Raw genomic sequence first — 21,219 nt, 5'->3', positions numbered from 1 at the left:
ATTATGTCTAAATCGTTTCTGCGGATTTTAAAATGTAATTTTTGATTTCTACATTGCATTTTATTCTGTTTTGTATGGGTTTGAATCCACATGAGTGAAGGATCACACTAAATGAAGGTAATGTATTTTATCAGAATTAAAACAAGGAGTTTTCAGAAGCTGTAGGAATGCATTTTAATAATTAAGTGAATTTGATACCTTTCCTGGTCTTGAATGTGCATGTCAGTCACTTCACTACCAAAGCTCAGTAGCAGCAATGTGTACCATTTACAAAATGCATTGCAGAAATTTACCAAGGCTGCTTGCACAGTATCTTCCAAACTCTCAACAACTACCATCTAGAAGGACAAGGGCAGCAGATACATGGGAACATCACTACCTGCATATTTCCACCCATTTCATTTATCATCTTGATCTGAAAATATATCACTGTTCCTTCTGTGTCAAAATCCTGGTACTACCCCCCCCCCACCCCCACCCCCCCCTCCACCCACACACACACACACTACCTAGATTGCAGCAGTTCAAGAAGGTAACTCACCACCACCTTCTCAAGGGACAGGCAACAAATGCTGGTCTAACTAGCAATCCCACTTTGCAAAATTGATTTTAAAAAATTGTACTTTTCCTTTAAAAAAATTGCCTAATCTGGAGTTAGTATTCTGTTCCTGTCCTCCACTGCTGCTATCCCACTCGTAATTCTTCAACCCAGAGTCACAGATCATTTGCCATCAGTGAGGCTTCCATTGCTCGTTTTGGTCTCTCCTCAGGGTATGGATAGGTCTCACCTGCCAGTTTCTGTGTGAGAGAAAATACTGCACCTTGGCAAAGCCTTCCAACTGGTGATGTGTCTGAGAAACCAAAGATGGGTTTCCTTGGCAAAAAAACTGAGAGAGCAAACAGGGTCATGATTAAACATCTCATCTGAAAGACTGTACCTCTTACTGTGGAGTATCCCCTGTCCCTCTGAGACAGAAAATAACTAAAAAAAAAGCCACAGGAGTTGTTGTGTCGCCATAGTCTTACCAGACCATAGGGGCTGCTCTTTCATTAGAGAGAAGCGACTAGTGCTGATTTAACCTGAGGTCCACCAGACCTCAGGAGAGGGAAAAGGTTGAGAAGGAGAGTCAAAAAAGCAGTCATACTTAGAAAAAAACATATTGTATCTCCATTTTAGAGTATACAAGACAAATTAGATTAGTATGTGTCATTTGTACGTTTTATTAGTTTTTACTTTTGGGCTGGAACGCAAACCAGATTTTTCTTTGTTCTAAAATCCCTGAAGTAGGAATTGAATTAGCAAATTTCTAATTCGGACACAACTGCTACTCACTGAGCCATGATTAGCATCCAACCAGGAAGCTGAAAGGAAAACCAGAGCTATCAGAAACCTGGAGGAAAACTGGAGTTGAGATTGAGTTGGAAGATCAGCCATATTTTTATTCAATGACACAGCAAGCCTGACGGAATCACATGGGCTCCTGCTCCTATTTATTTTGTTTAATGAATATAATCAACACGATCTTGCATAATATCTTCAATGTGTGGTAAAACATCCCAAAATTATTCACAGACGTTCCTTAAAGTAAAATTTGAGACCGAGTCACATAAGGCAATCTTAGGACATATGATGAAAATCGTGGTCAAAAGATGTAATGAATGTCTTAAAAGGAGGTTAGAGAATTGCAGAGGCTTAGAGAGGGGACTTTCCATGTTTAGAGGCTTGGCAACTAAAGGGTATTCCGACCAAAGGTAAAGCAGTTAAAATTGGTGATGCTGAAAGGCTAGAATCTGATAAGCACAGATTGCTTGAGGTAGTGGTGATGACCGGACAGTTCAGGGATTTGAAACCCTGGATGAGGATTGTAAAATCTTAGTAATACCTAATCAGGACCCAATGTAACGAGTAATATAACAAATGACACATAGTGTGGACAAAGATAATGACAAGAAAGTTTGGAATAACCTGAGGTTATTGAGGCCAGCCAGGAATATACTGGAATATTCAAAACAATTTAAACAAGCTCTACAAAACCACAATAAATTGAATACACGTCAGCCAATATCCACCTGTCTTTTGATTTGATTAAATTTCCAACAGTACAGAAACAAGCCTTTTAGCCCAACAAGTCCACACCGACCCTCTGAAGAGTCACCCACCCAGACCCATTTCCCTACATTTTCCCCTGACTAATGCATCTAACACTATTGGCAATTTAGCATGGCCAATTCATCTGACCAGCACGTCTTTGGATTGTGGGAGGAAACCAGAGCACCCGGAGGAAACCCACGCAGACACAGAGAACGTGCAAACTCCACACAGACAGTCATCCTGGCACTGTGATGCAGCAGTGCGAGCCACTGTGTCACTGTGCCAGCTCCCCAATGCACACTGATGTCAGCCACAGTTAAGCTCTCAATGACTGCAAGAGTTGAGGGAGTTTGATCTACATTTCAATCATGAACTACACTCCAGAAAGTACTTTGGGCCATCCATCAATTTCCCCCAAAATAGCATTGTGGTTGTGTAACCAGAGCTGGAAATGTGTTGCTGGAAAAGCACAGCAGGTCAGGCAGCATCCAGGGAACAGGAGAATCAACGTTTCGGGCATAAGCCCTTCTTCAGGGCTTATTTTGGGATGTTTTACCACACATTGAAGATGTTATGCAAGATCGTGTTGATTATATTCATTAAACAAAATAAATAGGAGCAGGAGCCCATGTGATTCCGTCAGGCTTGCTGTGTCATTTAATAAAAATATGGCTGATCTTCTCCATACCTAGTGCAATGTGGGTAACTGTTGGCTATGTTATAGAATGGTGCAGCAAATTGCTGAGATTTGCAATAAATGCCATCAATGGTCACCGTGGAGACTAGAATAATGTCAGTCAAGTGGATCTCAAAGAATATGAATTCGCTGATTGGGGCTGTTAACATAGAACAGTATAGTGCAGTACAGGCTGTTCGGCCCACGATGTTGTGCTGAGCATTTATCTTAATCTAAGATCAACCTAACCTACACACCCCTCAATTCACTGCCATCCATGTGCTTGTCCAGCAGTCACATAAATGTCCCTCATGTCTCTGACTCTGCTATTGCCGCTGGCAGTGCATTCCACACACCCACCACCCGCTGTATCAAGAAACTCGCTATCTACTCTATCTATGCCTCTCATTACCTTGTACGCCTCTATCAAGTCACCTCTCTTCCTTCTTCTCTCCAGTGTGAAAAGCCCTAGCTCACTCAACCTCTTTTCATAACACAAGCCCTCCAATCCAGGTAGCATCCTGGTAAATTTCCTTTGCACCCTCTGAAAAGCATTTACATCCTTCTTATAAAAACGTGACCAGAACTGGACACAATATTCCAAGTGTGATCTAACCAGCGAATTATAGAGCTGCAGCAAAACCTCATGGCTCTTCAACTCAATCCCCCTGTTAATGAAGGCTAAAACACCATATGCCAAAAATCCTGTCTTTAACCCTGTATTCAGCATTCAAATTCAACCTTCCAAAATAAATCACTTTGCATTTATCCAGATTGAACTCCATCTGCCACTTTTCAGCCGAGCTCTGCATCCTGTCTATGTCTTGTTGTAGCCTGCAACAGCCCTCAACACTATCTAAAACACCACCAACCTTTGTGTCTTTGGCAAACTTACTAACCCACCCTTCCACTTCTTCATCCAAGTCATTTATTAAAAACTACAAAGACAGGACACCACTGGTCACTGACCTTCAGGCAGAATATTTTCCATCCACTACTACTCAGTGCCTTGTTTTGGCCAGCCAATTCTGTATCCAGACAACAAAATTTCCCTGTATCCCATACCTCCTAACTTTCTGAATGAGTCTACCATGGGGAACTTTATCAAATGGCTGAGGAGTGACCTTTACAGAGATTTATAAAATCATTAAGTGCATGGATAGGATAATAGACAAGATTTTTTCCCTGGGGTGGGGAAGGAACTTGTCCCTGGAGTCTGAAGAGGTAGGGAGGCCCTCAATGAGTTTTTTGCTTCAGTATTCATTAGAGAGCGGGACCTTGTTGATAGTGAGAACACCGTGGACCAGGTTAATAGGCTTGAATAGATTGATATTAAGAAAGTGAATATGATGGAAATCCTGGGAAGCATCAAGATAGACAAATTCCTAGGGCTGGACCAAATATATCTAAAGTTACTATGGGAAGTGAGGAATGAGATTACTGCACCTCTGTCGATGATCTTTGTATCCTCACTCTCCATGGGAGTGGTCCCAGGTGATTGGAAGGAGGCGAATGTTGTTCCTCTGTTCAAGAAAGGGAATAGGGAAATCCCTGGAAATTACAGACCAGTCTGTCTTACATTTGTGGTAAGCAAGGTACTGGAAAGGATTCTGAGAGATAGGATTTATGACTATTTGGTAAAACATAGTTTAGTTTAATTACAGATAGTCAGCATGGCTTTGTGAGAAGCCTTTTTGAGTTCTTTGAGGATGTGACGAGCCACGTTAATGAAGGTTGAGCAGTGGATGTGGTGTATATAGATTTCAGTAAGGCATTTAGAATCATAGAGATGTACAGCATGCTACAGACCCTTTGGTCCAACTCATCTATGCCGAGCAGATATCCTAACCTAATCTAGTCCCATTTGCCAGCACTTGACCCATATCCTCTAAACCCTTCCTGCTCATATAGCCATCCAGATGCCTTTTAAATGTTATAATTGTACCAGCCTCCATCACTTCCACTGGCAGTTCATTTCAGACACGCACCACCCTCTGCGTGAAAAGGTTGCCCCTTAGGTCCCTTTTAAAATTTTCCCCTAATCCATGAACATCAACTAGCCACGAACGCCACGACCAGCTATCCTTAGTAGCCACACACGCAGACGACAAGCACCATGAATTCGACTGGGACAACACTACCATTATAGGGCAAGCCAAACAAAGAACAGCCAGGGAATTCCTAGAAGCATGGCACTCATCCACAAACTCCATCAACAAACACATCGACCTGGACCCAATATACCGGCCACTACAGCGGACAGCTGAAACTGACAACCGGAAGCGGTAGGGACAGGCCACTATAAATGCCGGAGGAAACACCACAGAAGCGCTTCACAGGAGGCTCCCAAGCACTGAGGATGTCACCTAGACAGGGGACGAAATGTTTGCAACAAATATTTCCAGCTCGGCGAACAGAACCACAACAACGAGCACCCGAGCTACAAATCTTCACCCAAACATTAAATTGCTTCGCAACATGCAAATCAGAGCCAATCAAAATAAACATCTGGTAAATAGTCAACCAATCTTCATGAAGGTCGAAACCAGCGCATCTGTATCATTGATTGCAGAACCATTCTTTACCAAAATTCACTCTGGACTCCAGCTCTTAAGTTTGCATAAGATATCGGCCAGGCTGGGAATCTGTACAGGGGAACCCCTACAGATTAAGGGTACAACTTTGGTTCTAGTCTCTTATGAGAAGTAAAAATTGGTCACAACTTTTCAATTGTTGTCCCTGTGTTTGATGAATGAACTCTATGCATATTCAACCATTTTGAATGGGCATCCACAATGACTAAAAACATACAGCCCATGAAAGGACTAGTGTATTTGACATGTAACTGATTCCAGGGTTTACCCAGTCATTCCCATGAATGTGAGGAAGGTGCTGGTGATAATTTTTGTCCATCTTGGCATTCTGAGCACTGCCATGCACGTGGCTATATCAGCATCCAATTCTGGCTACCAAACAGAACTCATCACCAGCACCTTCATTTTGGAGGCCCTGACAGATACAAACAAGAGTGGCGGGGCTCTGCTTATTCTAGGAGAGTGGTTCAGTGCTAGCTGGGTCAGTGTCAAGTACAACGTACATGTACATGAATGATGTGGAGGTGCCGGTGTTGGACTGGGGTGAACAAAGTTAAAAATCACACAACACCAGGTTATAGTCCAACAGGTCTAACCGTGTAAATAAATGGTGATCTGGTAACAGGATACTAGCCTTCATAGAGTTATTTCAGCCACATCCTGTGAATTAATGAAAGTAAGTTGGCAGGATGGGCACTAAAACTCACAGCACTCTTGAGTTAGTGAGATGAAAATCTTCCAGGGTTCCAATACTTACCATTTCTGAATAGCCTCTGAACAGTCTGTGAAAGGCATGCTCCAAATACGAGTCTTTCTTCTTTTTTACTGAACTGTCAACTTCTACAAAGCTCAGTTACCTTCTTTCAAAAAAACAGTGAATTAACTTCGACATTTATGCATGCCCTATTGTGCTTCCTAACCTATATAGCATAAGTGGTCTATTCACATCCACCAAATCCAGTCGTGTTACCTGCCTTCCTGCTTGTTGTACATGTCTTAACTTACAACAGTTTTCTTTATTTTTTGCCTGCAAAGCAATGATGACAACATTTTAAAAACATTTTGTTGGTTACAAACTGCTTTGTGAAATTTAGATGGTTTTACTGAATTGCACGTTCTTTCCTCTATCTTTCTAAAAATATTGCTTTCCAGGATGCATCTCTTTGCACAATGCTCACGCTAACGTAAACAGTAGGATTAGTCATGGGAAGTGCAGCGTTATAGAGTAAGGGGGTGGGCTTAGGTTGGATGCTCTTTGAGTGCAGGTGGATTTGCCATGGGAAATGCAGGGTTTCAGGGTAAGAGGGTGGGTCTAGATGGCTCCTCAAGGGTTGGTGGGGCAAATGGTGTACTTCCCATGCTATAGGAATTCTACGGTTCAAGGGGCTTGACATCCCGCAGATTTTTCTCCAGGGGCTGTTGAGGAATGGTAAGGATGGTAACTCCTGGAAGATTTTTCTCTCTCTAACTTCAGGGTGTTAAGAATTTTAGTGCCTATTCATTCAAGGGATGTGGCCATTGGTTGCACTTATTGCACACATCTAGTTGTCTCTGAGAAGGGATCATGACTTACCTTTCCTAAATGCTTCAAACATTACAGTTTGTTACAATTGAGTAACTCGCTGGTCTATCCTAGAAGATAGCTGAGAGTTGCCCACATTGCTCTGGGTCTAAATTCACATAGACCTACTAAGTAAGGATCACAGTTTATCTTCCTTCACTGGGGAAATCCGTGATGGATTTGTAAAACAATCCAGTAGTTTCATGGTCAAGTTCCCAATACCATACTTTTTTCAATCCTGCCAACCTGGAATTTGAGCCCACATCTCTGAATTATCAGTCCTGGTCTCTGGATCATTGATGTCGTAACATATGAAGAAAGATTGAATCAGTTAGAACTATATTCACTAGAAGAAAGTGAGGACTGCAGATGCTGGAGATCAGAGTCAAAAAGTATGGTAGTGGAAAAACACAGCAGGTCAGGCAGCATCCAAGGAGCAGGAGAATCCACATTTCGGGCATAGGCCCTTCATCAGTTGTTGTATAAATCCATTTGATCTACAACTATCCTTTAGGGAAGGAACTCTGTCATCGTTATTTGGATTGGCCCAGATGTGATTCCAAAACCACAATAATGTGGTTGGCTCTTAATTGCCCTCTGAAAATGCTGAGTCACTCACTTTAAGAGCAATTAGAAACAGGCAGCAAGTGATAGCCGAGCCAGGGATGCCCACATCCAATTAAAGAACCCCAGAAAAAGTTGCTACCTGAATGAGATTGCGCACTGCAGTGAAGCTCAGAGCTGAACTTCAATCATTATACTTTTGTGCAGTTGCTGGTAAGCGTGTAAGGTTGATTTGATTTGGGAGATAGGAAGCATTTTCTTCCTAGCAGACAATTCTATGGAGTGGGGAATAGAAATTCTTCTTTCGGCAGGAAAAAATATTCTTTTCCATGTTAATGCATCACAAATGAAATTACATTTTTATAATTTGCAAAGCTGCGTATCATACAGAGGTAGAGCAGAGACTTGAATAAAAGTAGGCCATTCAGACCCTTGAGCCTATCTTTATTCTTAATTTGATCATTCCTGATCTCTACCTTAAATCCATTTGCTTGTCTTTGTGCAACATCTCACAAAAATATTTCTATCTCAGTTTTAATTTCAATTGACTTAGTATTCACAGACGTTAGGGGGAGTGAGTTCTACTGGCTCCTGTATGAATTGGTGTTTTCTGATTTCACTTCTAAATTGTCGAGAACATTTACTTCTGCTCATCCAACTGGCCTTTCCATAGAAAATTATAATTGTAACAATTAAGTACTTTGTGAAATATTCCAGAACTTTTACCTCTTGTGTCCTATTCCAGGTTCGTCAAGCAATGCTTCCCAGTTTATGGCCCTTTCTATTTGCTTCTCCTTTCTGCATTTGTTTATCCTTATCCTGCAATTGTGATTTAACTGGTAAAACTGCGACAGATTAACTATCCATGTTCTATTTAGCACCTTAGTTTCTTAAAATTTTAGTAGTGCCATAAACTATGGAGAAAGAAACTGATTCTGGTTTTGTGCAGCATTCCCTCTGGCAAATCAAACCAAGAGAATGTTGACTCTGCAATTCAAAATAGTAAATTTCATGCACAAGTGAACTGCACAAGTAACCCAAACAAACAATAAATTCCAGTTCCCCTGCTTCTTTCTTGCCTAGCTGTCAGTCTCTTGCCAATCTGATGACTATCTTTATTTAAGATATTAATCAGTCAATTGTTCACTGATCAGTAGATTCTGAAATAAATGATGTGAATTGTCAAGTAAGCCTCTCTGTATTGCTTATTTTCCATGTGTCACGAGTAGGATTGGATATGGAAAAAGGCAAAGAAGGAGGAACATGGATGGGTATTAGCAAGAAGGGCAAGTTTGCTGCACTGACGAATTATCTCCAACCCATAAACAGTCTGAATGCATTAGGGAGAGGTAAGAAGGATTATCAGCCAAAGTCTGTTATAATAGAAGCTACAATCTCTTTTATTTTTCTTTATGTAATAGCCCACTGTTATTTGAATGCATCATTCTAATTTCATTATCAATAGGAAAAATGAAACAAATCGGTCTGCCTTAATGTTAATGCAAGCCAATATCTGTATTTCTCTAACAGTAAGGTTTTCTATTCTGCGAAGCTTGAGCAGTTAATAAGCAACTTAATAGATGTCTTGTACTAAGTAAGAATAAGGAACTGTGAAACCAGAATGTTTCCAGCAGTAGGTTTGATGAAGCCAGTTTTTCCTGTTGGATGTGTCTATTTTCTCCCCTGGTATAAACCACAGGAAATCTGGATAAACAGTTGAAACCAGTGGTGTACATGCCTTTCAAATTGCCATGGGCATTTGGTGAGGTCAGGATTGGGATCAGTTTTGGTCCATTTTATTAAGTATCCTGCTCATGGTCATTGATTCACTCGTGTAGACTATAGTTTTGGGGTGGAGTGCACATGACCTTGCAAAAGTACCCTAGCAAAAATCAACACATTAAGGTGATGAGGGGGGAGAAGAAATTATAGTTGAGTAAAGCTACAGAGGAATTTAAGAGAGCTCAAAGTTACTCATTAAAATAGTCTCCACCACTTAAATTCCCCTTTAAATTGAGTGCTTGTCTAAATTGGGCAAATATTGCACACAAATTTAAACTGATATATATAGGAAAGAAATGTCTCTTCTAACCAGCTTCTTCCACCATATGTTATATGTGGGATCAAAATACAGAAGTTGCTCATTCCATCCACAATTGTGTGATCTGCTGAGTGAGGCAAAACATGAGATAAAAACCAAGTTCAATGGTTTCACCCCTTATTCAGTCGAAACAAGTCAAGAAGTCATTTTGGCCCAGAATTTCAACCTGGGACCTCTTTTATGAGGTAATCTTCACCCCAGCTAGAAGCAGATCTAATTCTCACTCGCAGAAATTCAGGGAATTGGCAACCATTGCTCAAATCCACAGCCTCCTCTATTCTCTGGGAAAAGAATCACTTCCAGACATCTTGACATGATGTGGCTTTCCACATTTAACATAAAAGCAAAATACTGCAGATGCTGGAAATCTGAAATAAAAACACAAAAGTATTGGAAATGCTACGGCAATCTGGCAGCATCTGTGGAACAGTGGGCTTGAAATCTGAAGCATTGGGACTTTTCCAAAATTTGATCACAGCATAGATCCGAGGGTTCCAACAGTTGGAACCTTCCAGAAGGCATCCGTTAACAAGCCACTTATTCATTTGTTGTCGGGGTAAGAATAACAGATGATTTGCAGAAATGGGAGCCCCAGTATGAGTGCCCACAGTACTGGCAGCAGTCCCACCGTCAGAGGAGGACCATGTTGAGGCAGGTCAGTGAGAATAAGACAACCTCAATTTGGGAATCCTTGGAATCATGATTAAGATTGGAAAATCAAAAGGCCCACAGTGTCATTAATGAGGAGTGGAAACCGATCCCATCACCCGAAGACTTCTGGTTAATCCTGTGGCATATTCAAGGGGCCAGGTGTAGGGGACCAAGCAGCTTTTCCACCAAGGGTGGCCAGCCTTTACAGATTTTATCGGGCAGTCATGGAATTGGATTATACGTCTCACATTCAGGGATTGTTGGAATAGTGTTTGTTTAATATTGCAGAGCAGATATTCAAACTTTGCCCCGCAATTATCTTTGATTACATTCTTTTGCTGTGACACTCCTACAATCTGGACAGCAGCGATGTTGGTCACCCTGATCCAGCCAGGAAGGTGCCTCCAAAGCTGCTTCCAGCCTCTGCATTCTGTGGGTAGCAGTCCCAGCATCAGAAAGATCAGCAACTTGCTTCCTCTTGCAGCAAGAATGCTTGAAGTGCTAATCCAAAATTCAAATTGTAAATTCTGCTGCTAATCCAATCTCTGAATCCACCTCTTCAGAGCCAGGGAGATTCCACCTTTTTCTCCCTCCACAGAAACTGCCCAACCTACTTAATCTTTCTAGCATTTTCTTTTTTATTTTAAATTGTGACCCCAGTTCTCCAGACCCTGTTTAACTGGAAAAAATCTGAACACACATCATACCCTAGGCCATTTTACAAACTCGATCAGATTGTTCTTTAGTCTGAGATCTTCTGGAGCATAAGGTCCCAACTCTTTTAACTTGTCTTCACAACTGAGATGCTTCAAACTGGGAATTAAGCTGGTGGCTCTCCTCTGTAATATTTCCAGTAGCTACATGCAAAGGAGACCAAAATTGTTAACAATATGCAGTAAAGTATTGTGACAGATGTTTACTTTTGTCTCAAAAATATACTTTATTCATAAAATTTACAGAAGCATATTGCACGACATTCAAAGTTGACATTAGTTGCAAAATCAAATATATTACTTCCCGTGTTGTATGTTATTAATTATGTTTATAAATAGTTAATATTTCCATTATTAATTATTGCATATCAAACTTACAGCCTTAGGGGTTTTATGCACTATCAATCCCCTTTAGGCTTTAGACAGTGGTGTTACTCCTTTCGACCTCTGTAGCTGACAAAGATGCTGTGTACAGCATGTTAGGCATGCCAGCTATTTCGGGCAGAAACAGCTGTTATTTGTTCCTCATTCAAGTGCAGTTACCTTATTTTAATCACATCTACAATAGTGTCATCTATTTCTGGTTTTTTTTGAAGAAAATGTAATTGACAAATGTGTGAACAGAGGCAGCTTTCAAACCGAACTTAGATTTTTCAAAATCAGTTGCTAATACAGAATTTCACATGTCAAACTCATAACCAAAAACCAGAATCACTTATGCCGTTTTCCGATTTAAATAATTGTATGTTGAGATTTAAAGATGTTTCCTTCACAAATTGAAGCTAATTTTTACCAACACAAATCTGCCAGAGAAAAACATATAATTATGCTTTTTGTTTTAGAATTACAAACCGAATAAGCACCTGCTACCCAAGCATTGCTTCTATTTTTAGTCTTCACTGCCACCTGGAGACTGACCTGTTTTTTTGTGCATTATGCAGCACTGACAGAAGTTGTAGCATCATCATCTTGGCTGTCACTGTTGCCGAAAGATGAGGTGGGATGAGGCAGAACCAGCTGCATTAGGGAATTGTTTCACTAACAAATTACAGTATTTTTAAGAGCTGTCTTCCTGAGCTTGCATCAAATTTACATTTAAAAAGGTTCTTTAAAAGATTGGATTTAATCAAAGAGCACTATGAATTAAAGATGTGTTTGGCTCATGCATAAATATATCCCAAAAAGCAATATTTAGACTTAAAACAAAACAAAAAATATTTTATACTCAGCTGTAAAGACCAGAATGTAGGAACAGGATCAGGACATCCATTCCTTTGAGTCTATTTTGTAGAATTGACAAAATGCACACAGACATTTTAGCCCCATTGATCCATGTCAATGTTTATATTTCATATAAATATCTTCTGACTCAACATCATTAAATCCTTTAGGCCTAATTTATATTCCCTTTTCTCTGCTGTATTAATCTAAGTTCTCTTTATGTGCATTTATTCTATTTGCTTCACCTACTCTTTTTTGTGATTGTGAGTGCTAAATTCTCAACACTATCTGGGTAAAGAGATTCTTTTTATAGGTTTTGGATTCTCCCACAAGTGGAAACACTGGGCAGAATCTTACTTTTTTGACACAAGGTATGGCACCAGATTTAAAAGCAGAAGGAACTACCACTCAGATGTAAAACAAGTTGTCTCATGTGAATGCATCCCTCTTGGTTCACTGTTTCTGCGTGCAGAGGTAGAACACTAAATTTAACTTGTAGGAAGCTCTGAAGGGCATCAAAACCTCCTAGGCTTCAACTTCTGGGCACCTTCTGTAAAAGACAACTGAACAGCATTTCACTTTCTGCAAGCCAGGAGCATCACCTCGGGAGATGCATCACCAGACAGAAAACGGCTCCATGTTGCGGCAACTCCTCCCTCGACATATTTCTGCAAACCATGTCGGGGAGAAGGAAAGTACTATTTCTATGGAATAACACAGGAGGCCATCAACTGGCAAGCAGTCTGGACTGAGTTCAGTGCCTATGGGTGGCTCAAGATCCTGGAGTCAGTGCTGCAAGAGGATGAATCATGAGAACACTCACTTTATGTACCAGTGTCTATTCAATGCCTTATGCCCCTATGCATGCGAGTTTACATTGTACATTTTCCATGGCAGAGGATGTCTCACACAAGACTGGGTGCCAGGCATCTCCATCAGATGCCTCATTTGGACTGAATATGTCTTAATGAGAGCTACCAATTTAGTACTACTTGCATCATAGTGTTATTGCATCTTGTACATCTGCCAGGGTTCACAGTTAGAAAAACAAATGGAAAAGTGGGGAAGGCAACGGCCTATGGTATTATCACAAGACTACTAATCCAGAAACTCACCTAATGTTCTGGGGACCCAGGTTCGAAGCTCACCACAGCAAATGGTAGAACTTGAATTCAATAAAAATCTGGCATTAAGAATCTACTGATGACCATGAAATCATTGTCAATTGTTGAGACCCCATCTGGTTCACTAATGTCCTTCAGGTAAGGAAAGCTACCATCCTCACCTGCTCTGGCTTACAAGTCAGCCCAGATCCAAAACAATGTGGTTGACTCCCAGTTGCCATCTGAAATGGTCTAGCCAGCCATTTGATTGGACCAATCACTAGTCTCAAAGAAACGAAATCAGACAGATCACTTGGCAACAACATAGGCACAGGAAAAGACAATGGCAGAAAAAGCCCTGTCAATCCTGTAAATTCCTCCTTACCAATTTTTGTGGACTAGCAGCAAAATTGGGAGAGCTCTCTTACAGCATAGTCAAGCAACAGCCTGACAAAGTTATTCTCACGAATCATACCTTAAAGACACCACCATCACTATCCCTGGATATGTCCTATTCCACCAGCAGGACAGACTCCGCAGAGGTGGCGACACAATGGTATACAATTTGGAAGGAGTTGCCCTAGGAATCCTCAACATTGTTCCCAGCCTCCATGATGTCTTGTGGTTTCATGTTGAACATGCTGTAGGAAATCTCCTGCTGATTACCTCCTACTGTCCCCTGTCAGTTGATGAATCGGTGCTCCTCCATGTTGACCAGCACTGATAAGAAGCACTGAGGATGGCAAGGGCATAAAATGTACCCTGGGTGGGGTATTTCAATGTCCACCATCAAGAGTAGCTCAGCTGCAGTACTACTGACCTAAAGGACACTGATACTAGATTGAACCTACAGCAGGTGGTGAGGGAACCAACAAGAGCGAAAAACATTTTTGATCTTAACCTCACCAATCTGCCAGCTGCAGATGCATCTGTCCATGATAGTGTAGGTAAGAGCGATCACCATAGTGTCCCTGTGGAGACGAAGTCCCACCTTTACATTGAGTTATGTGGCACTATAATTGTGCTAAATGGGACAGACTGAGAATAGACATAGCAACTCAGGACTGGGCATCCATGAGGTGCTGTGGGCCATCAGCAGCCGTAGAACTGTACTTCAGCATAATCCGTAAGCTCATAGCCCAGCATATTCCCCACTCAACCATTACCATCAAGCCAGGGGATAAACCTTGATTCAATGGAGAGTGCAGGAGTACATGCCAGGAGCAACACCAGGCATACCTGAAGATGAGGTGTCAACTGGTGAAGCCATCAAACAGAATTACTTGCATGCCAAACGGCATAAGTAGCAAGTGATAGACAGAGCTAAGCGATCCCACAACCAAAAATCAAGTCCAAGATCTGCAGTCCTGCCACATCCAGTCATGTAGTACCCATGTATTCTAGCTCAACTTCATCCTGATGTTTTGGCCCAGAAACTAAGCAAAAGGTCATTATACCAAAGTGAATAAAATAAATTTCAATGAATGCCAAACAAAGGATGATAAGGTTTAAATGATAGAAATCAAACATTCCCTTCAAGCCTGTCAGCCATAGTTGACTTCAAGCTCAGAGTGTTCACATATGTTAATCCATACTCATTCATTCTCAGATCTAGTGACTGATAGGCCTGAGACAATCTATCTGCTACATCTCACTGCCTTGCTGGCTTTTTCAGCAGCTTCCTCATCAGTTTTGTTACCTCAGCATCCATATCACACTCCCCCTCCCTCTTTATCTGAGGTTCCATCTCCCCCTCTGCTAAATTGTCACTCTGTCATTGAGCTAGATTATGCAGGTACAGCATATGATCTGGTGAGTATTGGAATGCTCTTCACAAGTGATCCAGGCAATGGAATCATCTACAGTAGATCAGTGGTCTTTTCAATGACAGCTGAAAGGGATGCATGAGCAGCATTTTGACAGTTTTGGCATCTTAGAGTCATAAACATAGAAACAGACCCTTCAGTCCAACTCATCCATACTGACCAAGTTTTCCTGCGTTTGGCCCATATCCCTCTAAACCTTTACTACTCCTGTACCTATTCAAATGTCTTTTCAATGTTGTAACTGAATCTGTGGGTGATTTGCTGGGGTCGTTAGTCAGGTCTTCTGGGAGTACCTCTGACCACCCATAAGCTTGCCCTGGAGATAATGCAAGGAGCACTTGAGAGTTATGTGGAAGATAAACATTGTGACAACTTCCTGGATAGTGGAGATACACCTTCAGGAATTGTTGCCTGTAGTGACGCTCAGGAAAGTTGATGGAAATTGTGAATGGAACCACAGATATCTTCCTTAGACATCAGCATGCAAGCCGCATTCATCTATTGCAGGGATGTAGAAGGCATAGATGATGCTGAGAGACTCTCCAAGCCTACACATCTTACTAAAGATCATACTTCTTAGAGTTTGTACTTCTCCAAGTGGTAGGTAGACTAACCAAATTTGCCTCATAAAAATCTATGAAATTGAGGGAGCATCTAACTCCATTTCAATCCTGACTTCACTCACAATTTGCTTTTTGACTTTGTACGTTCCTTAATAGGGATGAGAAAAAATAATTCCATCAGCGAAAATATTTTGAAAATGAACTGTTCTCATTTTCGATGCTGAGCTTTGTTCAATTGTACATGTAAGGTATATAAAATTCAATTTGTAATTTTGTAAGACTTATTCCAAAGCAACCAGTTCTAAAGTAATTTCGATCTCCATGCAGAAATGCTTCTCCAAGCTCAAAGGCTTTATATATATGTATTTCTTTCATTTCGTATAAGATGTGCAGACCACTGAGAGATTTTATTTAAATCTGTTTTTCTTTCTAATATTTTTCAAGGTCATCTAGTGGCAGATTTCCTGACTGAAGAGGCAGATGGTTTGACTTACTTAAAGAAAGTATCTTCAGAAGGACATCTGTACAATGGGTTTAACTTGATAACTGCAGAGTTTAAGTAAGTTCACCTGGATCATTTGTTGACAGTGCTGGCTTTCAGTTCAATTCAAATAAACGCAAACACATTATCAACATCATTGACATTTACCTCTAGTTTGCTGCTCCTGTCAAATCGGCTCAGGGGGCTAGGCTTTCTAACTACTTCAAAGCCGCAGTAAGATGGGATTCAGATGGAAAACCACTATCAACAATGGCAGTAAACAACTTTTATCCCATACAATATGCTGAAAGTACACCACAGGCCTGATGTCAGTTGATATTTCAGATTGATGAACTTCTGTATTTCCAGCATTTCTGTTTTTATTCCAGATTTCCAGGCTCTGCAATATTTTGCTATTAATCATACAGCTGATTGAAAACTATCAGCTTTCTAAGACTAAACCTTTAACCAGAACATGGATATCTGACCACCTGATTCACAAAGGCATTCGATTCAATGAGCAATCGTTTTTCCTAATTGTTACCTTTCCATTGGCAGATCCTTGTCATGTATTTCATTCTCTCAATTGTATATTAAAAGCAGAGACCCTGCATAATCTGTACTTTTTTTAACTGATCTGCTGATGGTGGTGGTGTTATGGAGTTTGCAGGGCAGTGTACAGTTAAAGAACAGGGCAGTGTATGATTCAAGTAAGAAAATGTTTTTTCACAGACTGGAAGAAGCAGTGATTTGGAGGAGCCGGTGTTGGGCTGGGGTGAACAAAGTTAAAAATCACACAACACCAGGTTATAGTCCAACAGGTTTATTGAAGCACTAGCTTGTAAAGTGTTGCTTCTTCATCAGGTGTTTGTCACCTGATTAAGAAGCAGCGCTTCGAAAGCTAGTGATTCCAAATAAACCTGTTGGACTATAACCTGGTGTTGTGTGATTTTTAACTTGGAAGAAGCATAACAGTTTTATTGTCAGAGTTTATTCCATGCACACTATCATAGGAATTTGACCAAGTGGTTGCTACAGTTTAATTGCTTTACATCTGTTGATGTTGTTGAGATGCTCACTTTGTGATGCTTTAGGTATTTAGGAACGTGCATCGGGTTGAGATCTGGAATGATCATTGTGTATTAAACAATGTCTGACTTTAGGCTAACCTCAGTGTTCTAGATAAGTACTTAATTCTGTTTGGAGCACTGTTAACAACAATATTTAGTATTCATGCATCTCGTGAACATTCACTGTAGGGTTGTACTGTAGAATAATGCAGTAAGAATCCAGATTCTGTATCTATTACCATCAATTTTAAATTGCCTTGGCTCTACTAGCAAGTGAACCAGTCAGCTGTAATAATGTTCCTGCAATAGCGCTCCCAATATAACCTTCTGACTTTTGATCATGCCCAGTTCTTCTTCTGTTCTTCCTCCCACTTCGCCATTTTCTTCCAACTGCTTCCACTGGCTAAAAGGTCAATAACTTAAATTGTACATAATTGGCAATGTGAATAAAAAGTTATGTAATGTGATTAAAATTTGGAATGTGCAGCCTGATAGAGTTTGTATCCCTCAATCATCGGCTCTTGAAGAATATTGGAAAAGTACTTGAAGAGATATTGAGAAAGAGATGGGGTGTGGAACTAAATAGTCTGCTTTACAAAAATGCTGTGCAGACTTACTGGTTGAATTAAATGTTTCTATTCTTTGATTTGTTGTTTTCATACTCGCTCCTTGTTTGTTCCTCTTCTCTTCTCCCTTCTTCTTCTGCCTCTCTTTCTTTCTCCTTCCTCTCCCCTCTCCATCCTCTGTCTCTCTCTTCCCTTCCTCATTCTGTCACTTAAGTGTTTTTCATTTGATGCAGTGGTTGTACCTTTAAATCTGCTGATCCTTTGAGCCTATACTTTGTGAGAATAATTGATTGCCATTGCAGTGAACTTAGTGCCTTCCTTCCTGTTCATCTTCATCTCTGGGAAGCTAGGTCAGGCTTCAGTGCCAAGTGACAGGCATTTGTTTCCTGTGAATCTAATATAGTAGCCCTGATAAAGTAGCCATCACACCATTACCATTTCTGTTATTATCTAATTCAGCCATGTGAAATGCTCATTTTTCATTAGCTAAATTTGAAAATCTTTGTTTTCTTAAGCTAGAAATGTTGATATCAAAATCTCATCTGAAATCAATTAATGCCCGAGTTCCCAGCCCTATCCAGAACCATTGAGTCAATAGATGGGAGAGCCCCAGCATTGATACTGAATTGTTTCCAAAGGTCAAATATCCTACTTATAATGTCAGTATTTATATTTGAATAATGCCTCTGCTTTCCAGGGCTTGTACATTAAATATTTTCATACAAATAAATCAGGATATTTCGATAATCTTCCGTTAATATAACTTTCATTCAGACTATAATTTCTCCCTTCAGATTCACTTCATTTTTACTACCTCTTTGGGGCTTAACTTTATTTAACTCCAATTACTTCAGCAACTGATAAAACTGATGTAGTTGATATAGCAACATCTGGTCTGATCCCTTGCAGCTGTACTCTTTTCCATGCTCAATTTTCCTGTACTTTGAGGAGGGCAAAATAATTTGTGCCCCTCCCACGCCAATCTTTTCTTAAATATTTTCACTCGTGGGACATGAGCATCACTGGCTGGGCCAGCATTTATTACATGTCCTCAGTTGCCGTTGAGAAGGAGAGCTGCCTTCTTGAATTGCTATAGTCTATGTCCTATAGGTGGACCCACAATGGCCTAGAGAATTCCAGGATTTCAACCCAGGGACAGTGAAGTGATGGCAATATATTTCCAAGTGAGGATGTTGATTGGTTTAGAAGGGAACTTGCAAGTGGTGGTGTTCCCAAGTTACTGCTGCCCTTCTCCTATGAGATGGAAGTTGTAGGCTTGGAGTGTCTATCTAAGGATCTTTGGTAGATTTCTGCAGTGCATCCTTTAGATAGTACATACTACTGCTACTAAATGTCTGTGGTGGAGGGCGTAGATGCTTGTCGATGTGGTACCAGTCAAGCAAGCTGCTTTGTCCTGGATGATGTCAAGCTTGACAAGGGGGCATAGCTTTAAATTAAGGGGGGGTAGGTATAGGACTGATGTTAGGGGTAGGTTCTTTACTCAGCGAGTCGTGAGTTCATGTAATGCCCTGCCAGTAGCAGTGGTGGACTCTCCCTCATTATGGGCATTTAAGCGGGCATTGGATAGGCATATGGAGGATAGTGGGCTAGTGTAGGTTAGGTGGGCTTGGATCGGCGCAACATCGAGGGCCGAAGGGCCTGTACTGCGCTGTATTCTTCTATGTTCTATGTTCTAAATATTATAGGAGCTGCACCCATCCAGGCAAGTGACGAGTATTCCAACACATTCCTGATTTGTGCCTTGTGGACAGGATTTGGCGAGTCAGGAAGTGAGTTACTCGCCACAGTATTCCTAACCTCTGACCTGTTCGTGTAGCCATTGTGGTTATGTGGTGAGTCCAGTGAGTTTCCAGTCAATGGTAACCCCAAGGACGTTGATAGTGAGGGATTCATTGATGATAACACCTCTGAATATCAAGTGGTAGCAGTTAGATTGTCTTTTGTTGGAGATGGCATTGATATTTCTGTGGCATGAATGTTACTTGTCCAGTTTGGATATTGTCCAGATCTTACTGCATTTAAATATGGACTGCTTCAGGATCTAAGGACCGGTGAAAGGTGCTGAACATTGTGCGATCAATAGCAATCATCCTCACTTCTGACCTTATGATGGAGGGAGGGTTATTGATAAAGCCTAGGACTACCCTGAGGAACTCCTGCAGAGATGAGAAGGAGCTAAGATGATTGACTTCAAACAACTACAACCCTTTTCCTATATTCCAGATATGATCCACACCAGTGGAAACCCCTGATTCCCATTGATTGCATGTTTGCTAGAGCTCTTTGATGCCACACTTTGTTGAATGCAGCCTTGATGTCAAGGACCGTCACTCTCACCTCACCTCTGGGATTCAGCTCTTTTGTCCGTGTTTCCATGGAGCTGGGATCCATGGAGGAGGCTGAGATGAATTGTCCAGTCGGTATTTATGGCTACAAATGCTTCAGCCTTTGCACTGATTCTTTGCACTGATGTGCTGGGCTCTTCCATCATTGAGGATAGGAATATTTGTGGGGTCTCCTCCTCCAGTGAGGTTGTTTTGTTGTCCACCACCATTCACAATTGGATGTGGCAGGAAAGCAGAACTTAGATCTAATCCATTGAATGTGGGATCGCTTAGCTCTGTCTATCACTTGCTGCTTAGCATGCAAGTAGTCCTGTTTAATAGCTTCACCAGGGAAAACCTCATTTTTAGGTATGCTTGATAGTGCTCCTGGTATGCCTACCTTCACTCTCCATTGAACCAGGTTTGATCCCCTGGTTTGATGGTAATAGTTGAGTGAAGGATATGCTGGGCCATGAGGTTGTAGATTGTGCTGAAGTACAGTTCTGCTGCAGTTGATGGCCTGAAGCACTTCAAGGATGCTCCATCTTGAGTTGCCAGATTTGTTTGAAGTTTATCCCATTTAGATGGTGATAGTGCCATCCAACATAATGGAGAATATTCTCAATGTGAAGACAGAACTTTATCTCGCAAGTACTGTATAGTGGTTACTGTCACCAGTCCTGTTGTGGCAGATGCATCTGCAGCCAGCAGATTGGTAAGGATTGGTAATCTGTTAAACCATTCTTCAATGGCAAAGTCATTGCTTATTATTTAATATTTGTTTTCTTTTTTTATGTTGATATTTTAATTATTTAGTTATTTAGACCAGGTTTTAGCCCATTGATAAGAATTATTCTCTACATTGATTAGGAAGATTCAGTAGCATTGTGGTAAATGTCACTGGACTAAACAATCCAAAAGTCCAGGCTGTTCCCATCACAGCTACAAATAATAATATTTGGAACTGAAAGATATTCTTAGTCTAGATGGCCATGAAACTAACATCAATTGTAGTAAAAGCCACCTGATTCAGTTATGTTCTTTAACGAAGGAAATCTTCCATCCTTACCAGGTCTGGCCTATATGTGACTC

The 21,219-nt window shown here is 40.9% G+C and overlaps 1 protein-coding gene across 3 annotated transcripts in view; it reads left to right on the top strand.

Moving 5' to 3' along the window:
• tango2 (transport and golgi organization 2 homolog (Drosophila)) overlaps nucleotides 1-21,219 on the top strand; it is a 214,006-nt gene that overhangs the window by 131,993 nt on the left and 60,794 nt on the right. For all 3 annotated transcript variants that reach the window (XM_087999878.1, XM_087999876.1, XM_087999877.1), the window contains 2 exons: nucleotides 8,717-8,836; nucleotides 16,110-16,224. In XM_087999878.1, coding sequence (XP_087856004.1) covers nucleotides 8,717-8,836; nucleotides 16,110-16,224 — 235 coding nt within the window. The remainder of the gene's footprint in view (nucleotides 1-8,716; nucleotides 8,837-16,109; nucleotides 16,225-21,219) is intronic.

This window comes from Chiloscyllium plagiosum, unplaced genomic scaffold (assembly GCF_037043375.1).
Source record: "Chiloscyllium plagiosum isolate Xiang-an unplaced genomic scaffold, Cpla_swu_hap1 HiC_scaffold_24, whole genome shotgun sequence".
Classification (NCBI taxonomy): Eukaryota; Metazoa; Chordata; class Chondrichthyes; order Orectolobiformes; family Hemiscylliidae; genus Chiloscyllium; species Chiloscyllium plagiosum.
The sequence above is the reverse complement of the archived record's forward strand: the minus strand, read 5'-3'. Positions and strand labels throughout refer to the sequence as shown.